Source organism: Ranitomeya imitator, chromosome 3 (assembly GCF_032444005.1).
Source record: "Ranitomeya imitator isolate aRanImi1 chromosome 3, aRanImi1.pri, whole genome shotgun sequence".
NCBI classification, from domain to species: domain Eukaryota; kingdom Metazoa; phylum Chordata; class Amphibia; order Anura; family Dendrobatidae; genus Ranitomeya; species Ranitomeya imitator.
Window position 1 is genome coordinate 651,575,576 of NC_091284.1, and position 15,726 is coordinate 651,591,301.

Genomic DNA, 15,726 nt, shown 5'->3' on the forward strand with positions numbered 1-15,726 from the left:
ATATGGCTGAAGTGATTGAATGCTTAGCTACTCTCATTCATCCATAACGACCAGGTGGGTTCACTCCTTGAAGACTAGGAGGGGATAACCACATTTAATTAAATCTCGTGAGGTATTAAGAGACAGTCAGACTAAGCCTTGATGCTGAAAAGGCCTTCAACCAGCTAAGGCTGGTTTCACATTTGCGTATAAAAACGCAGCGTTTTAAACGCAAACGCATTTGGTGAAAAAACACATATAAACGCGTTTAAACGCTGCGTTTTTTAGACGCATGCGTTTTTGCATGTTTTAGTACAAACGCAGCGTTTTTACCTGCGTTTGCGTTTTTGAAACGCATGATGAGAAGTGTGTGACAGCTGCCAATCATCAAAATCAACATGAAAACCCACTATAAACAGAAATGGTTAGGGATAGGATTCCTAGTAACCCTAACCCAAACCCTAATGGATCCTAACCCTAACCCTAGGGCTCCTAACCCTAAGGGATCCTAACCCTAACCCTAGGGATCCTAACCCTAACCCTTGGGGTTAGGGTTAGGATCCCTTAGGGTTAGGGTTGGGGGTTGGCTTTTCAGTGTGTATTCTTGTGTTTTTCTATTAAAACGCATGCGTTTAAAAACGCATGCAAATGCATGTGCTTAAAAACGCATGCGTTTACGTAGACAGCAATACGTTTTTTTTGCGGCAAAAAAACGCCGCTATAAATTACTACATGTTGCATTTCTGCAACAAAACGCATGCATAGAAACGACGCATGCGTCAAAACGCGGCAAAACGCATGCAAAAAAAATGCATGCGTTTTTAATGTTAAGTATAGGGGGAAAAAACGCATGCGTTTTTTTGCGCTAAAACGCAGCGGCAAAAAACGCAAATGTGAAACCAGTTTAAGTTAGCCCTTTATCTTAAAAACTCTGGAAATTTAACAAAAATCTGAAAGAACAATCCACCTTAAACGCTATATATGGTTACACTGCTCTTTGAAAGATAAAAGATCCACGTCTTAACTTGCATGATGCTCCTCAATTGTAAAATTATGGTTTTGATTCATATGCAAATGAGGCTTCCGTGCTCTGGGAGTGCTAAAGCACTTTCCAAACTTCTGCCTCCCAGGCTCCAGTTCCCATTGAGCCCAACTTTACTCTGCTTGACTCACAGATGTTGATTACACAGTCAGTAAAATATTAGTCAAGCAAAGGAAAGCGTGTTAGCAGAGGCTTGGAAAGTGTTTAGGCACTCCCAGAGCTCTTAAGCCTCTTGCATGTGAATTTAAAAAAAATGGTTTTTCTGCAGGGAGCATCAGATTGCTTTGACATTTTCTTTCAGACAGCAACATCTATAATATAACGCTGGGAGCGTCACTCTGTCCGAAGCCTTAATAGACTGCGCAGGCGCGACGCTCCCAGCGTTACATTATAGATGCCGCCGAGAGCAGGGGGTCGGGAGTACGGGTAGATGCCGCCGAGACCAGGGGGTCGGGAGTACGGGGAGATGCCGCCAAGAGCAGGGGGTCGGGAGCACGGGGGCGCCGTATGTGCGCCCGGCACAGAAAGTTTTTACTTACGCCAGTTCCGGCGCCATTGTCTTTCTCCTCCTGGTGCCGGAATCGGCGCCTGCGCAGTACGCGCTTTCCGGCGCCATTTTATTGAAGACACACTGCAGTGTCTTCAATAAAATGGCGCCGGAAAGCGCGTACTGCGCAGGCGCCGATTCCGGCACCAGGAGAAGCAAGACAATGGCGCCGGAACTGGCGTAAGTAACAAATTGCTGTGCCATGAGGCTGTGGCACTTCATGCCACAGCCATTTGTTACTTACGGCATTTCCGCCGCCATTCTCTTTCTCCTCCTGGTGCCGGAATCGGCGCCTGCGCAGTACGCGCTTTCCGGCAGTGTCTTCAATAAAATGGCGCCGGAAAGCGCGTACAGCGCAGGCGCCGATTCCTGCTGCCGGAATCGGCGCCTGCGCAGTCCGCGCTTTCCGGCGCCATTTTATTGAAGACACACCTGCAGTGGAGCCGGATGATAGGTGAGTATGGTATTTTTTTTTTTATACAGTGGGGCAAAAAAGTATTTAGTCAGTCAGCAATAGTGCAAGTTCCACCACTTAAAAAGATGAGAGGCGTCTGTAATTTAGATCATAGGTAGACCTCAACTATAGGAGACAAACTGAGAAAAAAAAATCCAGAAAATCACATTGTCTGTTTTTTTAACATTTTATTTGCATATTATGGTGGAAAATAAGTATTTGGTCAGAAACAAAATTTCATCTCAATACTTTGTAATATATCCTTTGTTGGCAATGACAGAGGTCAAACGTTTTCTGTAAGTCTTCACAAGGTTGCCACACACTGTTGTTGGTATGTTGGCCCATTCCTCCATGCAGATCTTCTCTAGAGCAGTGATGTTTTTGGCTTTTCGCTTGGCAACACGGACTTTCAACTCCCTCCAAAGGTTTTCTATAGGGTTGAGATCTGGAGACTGGCTAGGCCACTCCAGGACCTTGAAATGCTTCTTACGAAGCCACTCCTTCGTTGCCCTGGCGGTGTGCTTTGGATCATTGTCATGTTGAAAGACCCAGCCACGTTTCATCTTCAATGCCCTTGCTGATGGAAGGAGGTTTGCACTCAAAATTTCACGATACATGGCCCCATTCATTCTTTCATGTACCCGGATCAGTCGTCCTGGCCCCTTTGCAGAGAAACAGCCCCAAAGCATGATGTTTCCACCACCATGCTTTACAGTAGGTATGGTGTTTGATGGATGCAACTCAGTATTCTTTTTCCTCCAAACACGACAAATTGTGTTTCTACCAAACAGTTCCAGTTTGGTTTCATCAGACCATAGGACATTCTCCCAAAACTCCTCTGGATCACCCAAATGCTCTCTAGCAAACTTCAGACGGGCCCGGACATGTACTGGCTTAAGCAGTGGGACACGTCTGGCACTGCAGGATCTGAGTCCATGGTGGCGTAGTGTGTTACTTATGGTAGGCCTTGTTACATTGGTCCCAGCTCTCTGCAGTTCATTCGCTAGGTCCCCCCGCGTGGTTCTGGGATTTTTGCTCACCGTTCTTGTGATCATTATGAGTCCACGGGGTGGGATTTTGCGTGGAGCCCCAGATCGAGGGAGATTATCAGTGGTCTTGTATGTCTTCCATTTTCTAATTATTGCTCCCACTGTTGATTTCTTCACTCCAAGCTGGTTGGCTATTCCAGATTCAGTCTTCCCAGCCTGGTGCAGGGCTACAATTTTGTTTCTGGTGTCCTTTGACAGCTCTTTGGTCTTCACCATAGTGGAGTTTGGAGTCAGACTGTTTGAGGGTTTGCACAGGTGTCTTTTTATACTGATAACAAGTTTAAACAGGTGCCATTACTACAGGTAATGAGTGGAGGAAAGAGGAGACTCTTAAAGAAGAAGTTACAGGTCTGTGAGAGCCAGAAATCTTGACTGTTTGTTTCTGACCAAATACTTATTTTCCACCATAATATGCAAATAAAATGTTAAAAAAACAGACAATGTGATTTTCTGGATTTTTTTTTCTCAGTTTGTCTCCCATAGTTGAGGTCTACCTATGATGTAAATTACAGACGCCTCTCATCTTTTTAAGTGGTGGAACTTGCACTATTGCTGACTGACTAAATACTTTTTTGCCCCACTGTATATGGCAGCAGCATACGGGGGCATATAATACAATAGTGGCGCAGGATGGCAGCAGCACATGACAGAACGGGCGCAGGATGGCAGCAGCACATGACAGAACGGGCGCAGGATGGCAGCAGCGCATGACATAACGGGCGCAGGATGGGAGCAGCACATGACAGAACGGGCGCAGGATGGCAGCTGCGCATGACAGAACGGGGGCGCAGGATGGGAGCAGCACATGACAGAACGGGCGCAGGATGGCAGCAGCACATGACAAAACGGGCGCAGGATGGCAGCAGCGCATGACAGAACGGGCGCAGGATGGCAGCAGCACATGACAGAACGGGCGCAGGATGGCAGCAGCACATGACAGAACGGGCGCAGGATGGCAGCAGGATGGGAGCAGCGCATGACAGAACGGGCGCAGGATGGCAGCAGCGCATGACAGAACGGGCGCAGGATGGCAGCAGCACATGACAGAACGGGCGCAGGATGGGAGCAGCACATGACAGAACGGGCGCAGGATGGCAGCAGCGCATGACATAACGGGCGCAGGATGGCAGCAGGATGGGAGCAGCACATGACAGGACGGGCGCAGGATGGCAGCAGCGCATGACAGAACGGGGGCGCAGGATGGGAGCAGCACATGACAGAACAGGCGCAGGATGGCAGCAGCACATGACAGAACGGGCGCAGGATGGCAGCAGCACATGACAGAACGGGCGCAGGATGGCAGCAGCGCATGACATAACGGGCGCAGGATGGCAGCAGGATGGGAGCAGCACATGACAGGACGGGCGCAGGATGGCAGCAGCACATGACAGAACAGGCGCAGGATGGCAGCAGCACATGACAGGACGGGCGCAGGATGGCAGCAGCGCATGACAGAACGGGGGCGCAGGATGGGAGCAGCACATGACAGAACGGGCGCAGGATGGGAGCAGCACATGATAGAACGGGCGCAGGATGGCAGCAGCGCATGACAGAACGGGCGCAGGATGGTAGCAGCGCATGACAGAACGAGCGCAGGATGGCAGCAGCACATGACAGAACGGGCGCAGGATGGCAGCAGCACATGATGGAGACCATATACCAATATAAATGCTCGCCACCCGGGCGTAGAACGGGTTCAATAGCTAGTGACAATATAAGCAGATTGGAGGAAAGCAGCACGTGGGCTGCTTTGTCAGGATTTCTTTTAAGGCTTTGGGTCCATATTTGACGACTGCCTTTAATCTCTTTTTATCCTTTTGGCAAAAGTTACAGTGCCTCATTCTTCTTCTAAAGTACTGTGTCTCTTTAATGGCACAAGACAAGACTGCCCCTTGTTTTTGACTTATCAAATCAGCTTTTAACCAGTTGGCTTCAACAACACTGAGACCTAAAGGGCATGAAGGTAGGTCAGAGATAGAAAGTTTAAAATCTCTCATTTCACTGACTTTGCGCTGATCAGACTCAACAAACTTTATGCCACCCTCCCTAATCACACCATACTACAGGAGTATGGTCGTCTCTATGGCTATAAAATAAAGACTTCCAAAACTGAAGCGTTTGTTATGTGCAGGAATAACTACTCTGTAGCGACTCGCATTGGACCAGCAAAAGCTCAGTCACAGACGCATTTTGCACAAGCCACCACTGCTAGGCAAGGCCTTAAGGTCTAGGATATTCTTCACCCATTCCTGTTAGAGAGGGGCATTTTACAGAGCCCCTCCCAGACTACTGTAGTAGGATAGCTGGCGTATGGCGAAACGAACGATGTAAAGTCAGGTACCACCAGGAAGCACTCACCATACCACTAGGGAACTAAATAAACAGCACTGAACTGGATTATTAGCAGGTCTTAAATAGCCAGCCCAAATCTAAAGATGACAATCAGGTGATGCATTCCTCCCAGCCATGTCCATGGAGGCTCTCCCTGCTCACCTGTTCAGCAGAGTGCATATATTCCCACCATTAGCTGACACCTGGCAAGGCAGCGTCCTGCGTTGCCTGGCAACCAGGAGATAGCATCTTAAGTCTCTCGGACGACTAAAAAAAGTGGCAAGCACGGCGTCACATGATCCCACATCGTTCACCACTTCCACACAAAAGGAACCATCATGTGGAGTCGCACCATCCAAGTCCGCGATAGCTGTAGCCAGAGTGGACAGACCGGTGGAGCAGTATGGAAACCGGAGGACGACGATTGCATCCACAGCAGATATTCCTACAGAGTTGCCAGTAAAAATTCCTACTACTATAACAGACCTTTGTCATAACTTTCAATAGAAATAGAAAGACATATGACGTTATGTCAGTAATTTCGCACCTCTTTTGTGAATTGCACTCACTCCTCAATGAATGGAAATCTTAACTAATAGTATACATTTCAGCAGTCAAAATGACCCTTCTCCCTAAAGGACTATACAGCTTTTACGCTTTTGTTCAGGGTCGCATTGTCCAAATTAAAGCCAGTCCAATCTGTGACATTTATTTTGCTTGGACCTCTAGGCGGCATTGGAACCCCAATCAGTACTGCTGTGTAATAGGGATTAGGGGGACCTCCTGTTTCCTGACACTTAATATACTGCTGGGTTGCTCCTCTAAGGCAGATTCCTTTCTGGTCATCTCATCTTGGTTTGCTTAAAATAAGTGGACTGAAAAGTAAAAGTTGTGGATTATACCGGTGAATAACTCACTGGAGTTGTTTCAAGCAATAAAGCAGCCATGGGACTTCTAAACTATTTTGAGCAACATATAACCTATACTGTACCATTTTTTTATAAAGACGCAACGATTATGTATCTATTCTCCTTGTACTGGTATTCCCCGTCCTTTATATGTCACCCCTTATCTAGTGTCTTGTATCATTTATTCTAACTAATTGTGGGAATTATTGATTGAACATGTTGGTTATTTGTAGCGAGTTTCTAAGCTTTGCTTTTTTAGTTATTTTATTGTTCTTATAAAATGGTTTGCTTTCCCATTTTTTCCAGACTGATGTCTAATTGATTTTGTAGACTTTTCATTGATGGTTTGTCAATCCTGTGCTGGTACTCATCAAGCTTTTCTATATTTTTGAAAAATCTTAATACAAATTACAGTTTAGAAAAAAAAGAAAGCAGCATTTCTGACAATGGACTGAACAAGATAAAAGTTGAAAACTAGCTACAACATGACATCTTTTCACTCTCATTCACATCTGCAACGATTTCATTACAAGTTTCTGAATCACACCATATTCAGAAATGCTTGTTTAGAGCGGCCAAACAATTAGCACAACGTTTTACCTTAAATGGCAGATAATAAATATCTCTGGCTTGAAATCTGGAGCGCAGTGGTGGATCGAGTGGATTGCCAGAATATTTTGGAACTGGCAAACCCAAGGCAATCACTCGGAAATCTTCGCTGACACGCACAATCTTCCATGTGTCCAGTTCCTCCTTACTGTGTTCCTGGGAACAGAAAAGAATACACTTGGTTAACTTCGGTTATACATTCTACATACTATAATGGAGGACCATGATGGCACTGGCAACTTCACACTTGTAGAAAACAGCCTCCACCTTTCTTTGGAAGAGGTCTGCTATTTTGTACACTTTAAAGGCATGAGACTAATACCAAAAACATATAAAAGTGGCAACTTTTTATGTAAAGTACCAAAATGTTCAAGGATTACAGTTATAGGCACCTTCAGCAGGACTTTGAGCCAGTGTCATGGTACAACAGACTTTTTATAAAAAAAAAATAAAAATAAAAAAAAGGAAATCCACCCTGGCAGTCTCTCAAAGTAATTCTGCTATTCTTCGACATTACGTTTCTGATCCTGACATTTATATTAGCAGAATATTAATACTGTAGGTGAATATTCGGCACTCAGAGAATCTGTGCTTTTCATTTTACACCCTGCTTTTATGTACATTTTTAGGTTTGCTCAATCCATGATGAAGCCACTTAATGTTTTAATAGCTCTATTTTCTTTTAAGAAATATGTAAAATTAAGTTTTCTTTCCTGTATTTAACAAGTGCTTAAAGGGTTACTCTAGCGCCATTCACTTACACATTAGCAGCACCAGTAATGATACCTCTGCAAATACTTCCCGATGTACAATCAACAAATAATGTAAATCTTTATTAGTAAAACCAATAGTAGAGGGGCACAATATCGGCTGACCCTTTGAATCGGACCAAACACAACCAGTCTAGGCAGATATTTGTTGCGGTAACTGCAATGACGCTGCTTACTTCCCACTGATAAACAGAGGCAGTGGAATAACCCTTTAATATTAATGACTGTAACAAATTATAAATGACATTAGATCAAGTCTGTCATTCACATGATTACCCTACAAAAAGGCCCATAACATCTATGTACTCTTATTAGAGGTATGAAAGCCAACAGACACTAAGAACCAAGGTGGGTATCACTGGGACTACAGAGATAGTCACTCCCGACACCTCGGCTTTGTGAGCCCAAGCTTCAGAGCCTGGGTAGATGGTTCTTTGTGGCAGGCTGGACATCTATACATTACAGGGACTCCAATTCCTTACACCTTGGCCTTGTGAGTCCGAGCTTCAAAGCTTGGGTAGATGGTTATCTGTAGCAGGCTGGACATCTCCTATACAGTGGGTACGGAAAGTATTCAGACCAGTTTAAATTTTTCACTCTTCGTTTCATTGCAGCCATTTGGTAAATTCCAAAAAGTTCATTATTTTCACATTGATGTACACTCATCTTAAATGAAAAAAAAACAGATGTAGAAATTTTTGAAAATTTAGTAAAAAATAAAAACTGAAATATCACATGGTCATAAGTATTCAGACCCTTTACTCAGACACTCATATTTAAAGGTACCTTCACACTCAGCGACGCTGCAGCGATACCGACAACGATGTCGATCGCTGCAGCGTCGCTGTTTGGTCGCTGGAGAGCTGTCACACAGACAGCTCTCCAGCGACCAATGATGCCGGTAACCAGGGTAAACATCGGGTTACTAAGCGCAGGGCTGCGCTTAGTAACCCGATGTTTACCCTGGTTACCATCGTAAAAGTAAAAAAAACAAACACTACATACTTACCTTCCGCTGTCTGTCCCCGGCGCTGTGCTTTCCTGCACTGACTGAGCACAGCGGCCGGAAAGCAGAGCGGTGATGTCACCGCTGTGCTTTCCGACTGGCCGGCGCTCACAGCCAGTGCAGAGAAGCACAGCGCCGGGGACAGACAGCGGAAGGTAAGTATGTAGTGTTTGTTTTTTTTTAACTTTTACGCAGGTAACCAGGGTAAACATCGGGTTACTAAGAGCGGCCCTGCGCTTAGTAACCCGATGTTTACCCTGGTTACCAGTGAAGACATCGCTGAATCGGCGTCACACACGCCGATTCAGCGATGTCAGCAGGAGGTCCAGCGACGAAATAAAGTTCTGGACTTTCTGCAGCGACTAACGACATCACAGCAGGATCCTGATCGCTGCTGCGTGTCAAACTGAACGATATCGCTAGCCAGGACGCTGCAACGTCACAGATCGCTAGCGATATCGTTCAGTGTGACGGTACCTTAAGTCATATGCTGTCCATTTCCTTGTGATCCTCCTTGAGATGGTTCTACTCCTTCATTGGAGTCCAGATGTGTTTAATTAAACTGATAGGACTTGATTTGGAAAGGCACACACCGGTCTATATAAGACTTCACAGCTCACAGTGCATGTCAGACCAAATGAGAATCATGAGGTCAAAGGAACTGGCCAAAAAGCTCAGAGACAGAATTGTGGCAAGGCACAGATCTGGCCAGGGTTACAAAAGAATTTTTGCAGTACTCAAGGTTCCTAAGATCCTAAGTGTCCTCCATAACCCTTAAATGGAAAAGTTTGTGACCACCAGAAGTCTTCTTAGACCTGGCCGTCCAGTCAAACTGGGCAATCGTGGGAGAAGAGCCTTGGTGAGAGAGGTAAAGAAGAACCACAAGATTACTGTGGCTAAGCTCCAGAGATGCAGTATGGAGATGGGAGAAAGTTCCACAAAGTCAACTATCACTGCAGCCCTTCACCAGTCGGGCCTTTATGGCAGAGTGGCCCGACGGAAGCCTCTCCTCAGTGCAAAACATATGAAAGCCCGCATAGTGTTTGCTAAAAAATACTTGAAGGACTTCCAGACTATGAGAAATAAGATTGTCTGGTCTCATGAGACGATGATAGACCTTTTTAGTGATAATTCTAAGCAGTATGTGTGGAGAAAACCAGGCACTGCTCATCACCTGCCCAATACAATCCCAACAGTGAAACATGGTGGTGGAAGCATCATGCTATGAGGGTGTTTTTCAGCTGCAAGAACAGAACGACTGGCACAAAAGGGAGCTTCTAGTCAATACTGAGCAAAAGCTCTGAAAACTTCTGACCATGTGATATTTTAGTTTTTCTTTTTTAATAAATTTGCTAAAATTACTAAATTTCTGTTTTTTGCAATCAAAATGGGGTGCAGAGTGTACATTAATGAGAAAAAAAAGCTTGTCGGCAGAGGGAAGCATGAAGTGCTCTAAACTTGCCTGGTAGACGCCTGCACTGACTTTGGTCTTGATAAAACACAGTGTACCTATACCAGCAGATGACATGGCTCCCCAAACCATCACTGATTGAGGAAACTTCACACTAGACCTCAAGCAGCTTGGATTTCCTGTCTCTCCACTCTTCTTCCTGAGTCTGGGGCCTTGATTTCCAAGGTCTAGTGTGAAGTATGCACAATCAATGATAGTTTCGGGAGCCATGTCATCTGCTGGTATAGGTGCACTGTGTTTTATCAAAACTTTAGTCAGCGCACCCTTTTACCAGGAAATGTTAGAGCCCTTCATGCTTCCCTCTGCAGACAAGTTTTTTGGAGATGGCAATTTCATTCTCCAGCAGGACTTGGCAATTGTCCACACTGCCAAAAGTACCAATTCCTGGTTTAAAAACAACAGTATCTCTGTGATTGATTGGCCAGCAAACTCGTCTGACCTTAACCCCATAGAGAATCTATGGTGTATTGTCAAAAGGAAGATGAGATACCAGACCCATCAATGCAGACATGCTAAAGGCTGCTATCAAAGTAACATGGGCTTCCATAACACCTCAGCAGTGACACAGGCTGATCGCCTCCATGCCACGCTGCACTGATGCAGTAATTGATGTTAAAGGAGCCCCGACCAAGTATTGAGTGCTTTTACTGAGCATATATTTCAGTAGGCCAACATTTTGGATTTTAAAATCATTTTTTTCAAGCTGATGTTGTAAAGTATTGTAATTTACGGAGATAATGACTTGAGTTTTCAATGGCTGTAAGCCTTAATCATCCACATTAACAGAAATAAACACTTGAAATAGATCATTCTGTTTGTAATAACTCTATATATGAGCTTCACTTTTTGTATTGAAGAAATGAAATAAATTAACTTTTTGATATTCTAATTTTGTGAAATGCACCTGTATAAGTGATAAAAGAGACAGCAGGCGACGGCTGATGTCACTATTACTCCCATCAGCCTACCCCTGCTGCTGCTAATAACAGTGACAGCAGGAGTGGCTGATGGGGGTGTTCATCAGCCGAAGCCTGCGCTATAAATAAGTAAATGGAAAAAAATGGAGTGGGTTCCCCTGTATTTTCTATAACCAACCAGGCAAAATTTACAGCCGGGGGCTGCAACCCTCAACTGTCAGCTTCAGCAAGGTTGGTTATCAAGAATAGTGGGGTCCCCACGCTTTTTTAAATTATTTAAATAAATAATAAAATAAAAACGGATGGAGAACCTCTCCATTTCTGACAACCAGCCTTGCTAAAGCGCACAGCGGGGGCTTGTATTCTCAGGCTGGTAAGGGGCCATGGAAATTGGTCCCCAGCCTAAAAATTGCAGCCTGCAGATGCCCAGAAAAGGCACATATATTAGATGCGCCAATTCTGGCGCTTTGCCCAGCTTTTTCCACTTGCCTTTTAGCGGTGGCAAATGGGGTTCATATTTGTAGGGTTGGCGTCATGTTTGTACTGTCAGGTGACATCAAGCCCACAGATTACTAATGGAGAAGCGTTTATAAAACACCTAGCCATTTCTAATCCTAAAGTTATATTGTAAATAAACACACAGCCAGAATAAAAAGTGTTTTATTTGAAATACAACAAAACACACTCTTTCATTTAAAAATAACAAACACAGTTATACTCACCTATCGCCTATTCCACTGAAGCCCTCGTTCTCCTGTAATAAAACAAAAATAAAAAACAACCATATTCCTCACCTGTCAGTCGTTCTGTCTCACGCCGTAATCCATGTCTGGGGAGAAATAGTTTTCAACCTGAAAGGTGCCAAGATGCAACCGTCCAGACTGAAAACCACTGGTGAATGAGCTGCTGTAAGTGCAGCATCAGTGACCGGCGGTGACGTCATGGAGGTTACCTCTGGTCACTGAGGCTGCGTTTCCAGCCGGGCTAAACTGCGTAGAGATTCGGTGAGCTAGGAAAATCTGCACTCCAGGAGTCAAATAGAAAGTTCCTTTCCTCCTGAGTCTTTCCGTATGGCTAAGTAGTACTGTACAGCCACATACGGGGTATTGCCACGTTGAGTATAAATTGTGGGACACATTTTGGTGCCATTTTTACCCACATTTTGTGTGAAAATGTAAAATCTTTGGCTAAAACAAAATTTTGATTGTAAAAATGTAGTTATTTTGTTTTCACTGCCCAATGGTATAAAATTCTGTGACACACCCATGGTGTCATTATGATCACTGCACCCCTAGATTAAATCGTTAAGAGGTGTAGTTCATAAAATGGGGTGCTGTTCTGGCACCTCATGGACTCTCCCAGTGAGTCATGGCACCTGCAAACCATAACAGTAAAATCTAGGACTCCTTGCCGTCTGAGCTTTGCACCTGAAAAATATTTCCTGATTACATGTAGGGTATTGGCGCACTCAAGCAAAAATGGACCTCAGTTTGTTGCCAAAAATAATTCCTATTAGCCCTCAGAAAAATTAAAAACTTGGGGATAAAACATTTTAGTGGTAAAAATGTAATTTATTTTTTCTTCACCGCTCATTGGTATATACAATTCTGTGAGGCACACGTGGTGTCAATATGGTCACTGCACCCCTAAAAGAATTCATTGGAGAGTGTAGTTTGTAAAATGAGTTCACATATAGGGGGTTTCTGTTGTTCTGGCATTCTGAGCTTTGTACTGTGCCTCAAAAGAAGTATTCTCTAACATATGGGGTATTGGTGTACTCAAGAGAAATTGCACAACAAATTGTATGGTTACCCTTATGAAAATGCAAAATTTGGGGCTAAAATAACATTTTTTTTTTAGGAAAATTTGATTTTATTATTTTCACGGCTCAATGCTATAAATTTCTGTGAAGCACAGGGGGGTTCAACGTGCTCACCACATATCAAGATAAGACCCTTGGGGGGGGTCTAGTTTCCAAAATGGAGTCACTTGTGGGAGTTTCCACTGTTCAGGCACATCAGGGGTTCTCCAAACGAGATATGGCGTCCAATCTCAATTCCAGCCAATTTTGCATTGATAAAGTCAAAAAGCGCTCCTTCCCTTCCGAGCTCTGCCATGCGCTTTAACAATAGTTTACCCCCACATATGGGGGATAGCATACTCAAGACAAATTGCACAATAACGTCTGGGGTTCAATTTCTCCTGTTACCCTTGGGAAAATAAAAAAAATTGGATCTTAAGTAAATTTCTTATGAAATAAAGTTACGGTAAATGTTCATTTTTTAAAAATATTACAAAAATTCCTGTGACGCACCTGAAGGGTAAATAAGCTTCTTGAATGTGGTTTTGAGCACCTTGAGGGGTGCAGTTTTAGAATGGTGTCACTTTTGGGTATTTTCTGTAATATAGGCTCCTCAAAGTGACTTCAAATGTGAGGTGGCCCTAAAAAAAATGGTGTTGTAAAAATGAGAAATCGCTGTTCAACTTTTAACCCTTATAAGTCCCTAACAAAAAAAATGTTGGTTCCAAAATTGTGCCGATTAAAAGTAGACATGCTGGAAATGTTAATAAGTATTTTTTGTGACAATCTCTGATTTAAGGGCATGAAAATTCAAACTTGTAAAATATTCAACATTTTTGCCAAATTTCCGTTTTTTTCTCAAATAAACGCAAGTCATATCAAATAAATTTGACCACCATCATTAAATACAATATGTCACAAGAAAAGAGTCTCACAATCACCAGAATCCATTGAAGCGTTTAAGAGTTATTACCTCATAAAGGGACAGTGGTCAGAATTGTAAAAATTGGCCCGGTCATTAACATGCAAACCACCTTCAGGGGTAAAGGGGTTAATCTTTATGCCCTTAAACCAGAGTTAAGTCACATAAAATTATTACATTTCCCACACATCTACTTTATATCAGCACAATTTTGGAAACATTTTTTTGTTAGGAAGCTAAGAGTTAAAAATTGACCAGTGATTTCTCATTTTTTCAACAAAATTTACTGAACTTTTTTTTAGTGACCACAACACATTTGAGGTGACTTTGAGGGCCTACATGATAGAAAATACCCAAAAGTGACACCATTCTTAAAACTGCAGCCCTCAAGGTGCTAAAAACAATATCCAAAAAGAGTATTAACCCTTAAATTGCTTCATGAGAAAGGAAGGAATGTGGAAGGAATAAATGAACATTTAAAAAATTTACTTTAGACCCAACCTTTTTTTTTCACAAGGGTAACAAGAGAAAATGGACCAAAAAAAATGTGTTGTGCAGTTTCTACTGACTACGTCGATACCCCATATGTGGGAGAAATCCACTGTTTGGGCGCATGGCAGGGCTCGGAAGGGAAGGACTTTCTGAATGCAAAATTGGCTGTAATTGAGAGAGGACAACATGCCGCATTTGGAGACTGCCTGATGTACCTAAACAGTGGAAACCCCCCCACAAGTGACACCATTTTGGAAACCATACCCTTCAAGAATTTTATCCAGGGGTAAATTAAGAATTTTGAATCCACAGGTATGACAGAATTTGATAACATTGGGTTATCATGTTGAATATGTCGTCATTAGTGATGAGCACAAGTGCTCGCTACTCCAGTTTGCATAAGGTGCTCGAGTATGCACCAAATATCGTGGGTGCTCTAGTGACATGCTCGAGTCCCTGCCCCGCATTTTTCGCAGCTGTTAGACACCCCCTAAAAAAATTCAGGGATAAGCGATACTCAGTGCATACCAGAGCACCAGATGCAAACTCGAGTAGCAAGCACTTGCACTCAACACTAGCTATCATATCGTCATTTTTTTTTTTTTTTTACTTTTGAAAACTCCCCAATTCTAACTCCAACCCTAACCCCAACCACAAAGAATGGAAAAAATAAAAAAATATATATGTTTAATAATTTTTATCTAAGGGGGTGACAAAGGGGGATTTGATTTACTATTTTTTTCATTTTGATCACTGTGATAGGGTTTATCACAGTGATCAAAAGAAACAAATAGGAAAAATTCCCTATTGTTGCCAGGTACAGGCCGGCTGATCATAGTGGGCATGCGCCCGTCATATTTTTACAAGAAGATGATGCAAAGAGCAGGGGACAGGGCAGGAAGGTCCGGGAGATGGCGAGGTACTAAAGGGGTGAGCTCGGAGGACTCCGTTTCTCTCTTCTCTGATATGTTAGATCGTATCAGAGGAGAGAGAAATGAGTTTTGAATAGGACTTTTTTGTGATAGCTGTAATTCAGATGAATAAGTGCAATCACATGACAGGGTACTGTAAAAACCAGCCCCGATCATGTTCTCCAGGATCTCAGCTACCCCCAATTTTCCGATGCTGGCGGATTCTATATCCTTATTTCTCAGCTCTGTTAAAAAGCAGTGCTGATGAATAAGTACCCTTTACTACCACTGTAAGGCCGGCGTCACACTGGCGAGTTTTACAGACGTATGAGCGCAGAAAATACATCCGTAAAATACGCATAACACACGGCCCAATGATTCTCTATGGCCCACCTCCTATCAGCCGTATTTAACGGATCCATATTATACGGTCTTCTACGGCCGTAGAAAATCGCAGCATGCTGCATTTGTTAGCGTATTGCGCAAAAAAAAAAATCGCCAATGAAAGTCTATGGGG

At 43.5% G+C, this 15,726-nt stretch overlaps 1 protein-coding gene across 1 annotated transcript in view; it reads right to left on the reverse strand.

Moving 5' to 3' along the window:
* The window catches only part of VWA8 (von Willebrand factor A domain containing 8), a 616,504-nt gene that overhangs the window by 484,419 nt on the left and 116,359 nt on the right, over positions 1 to 15,726 (reverse strand). Inside the window, exon 7 of the mRNA XM_069758217.1 lies at positions 6,911 to 7,075. Coding sequence (XP_069614318.1) covers positions 6,911 to 7,075 — 165 coding nt within the window. The remainder of the gene's footprint in view (positions 1 to 6,910; positions 7,076 to 15,726) is intronic.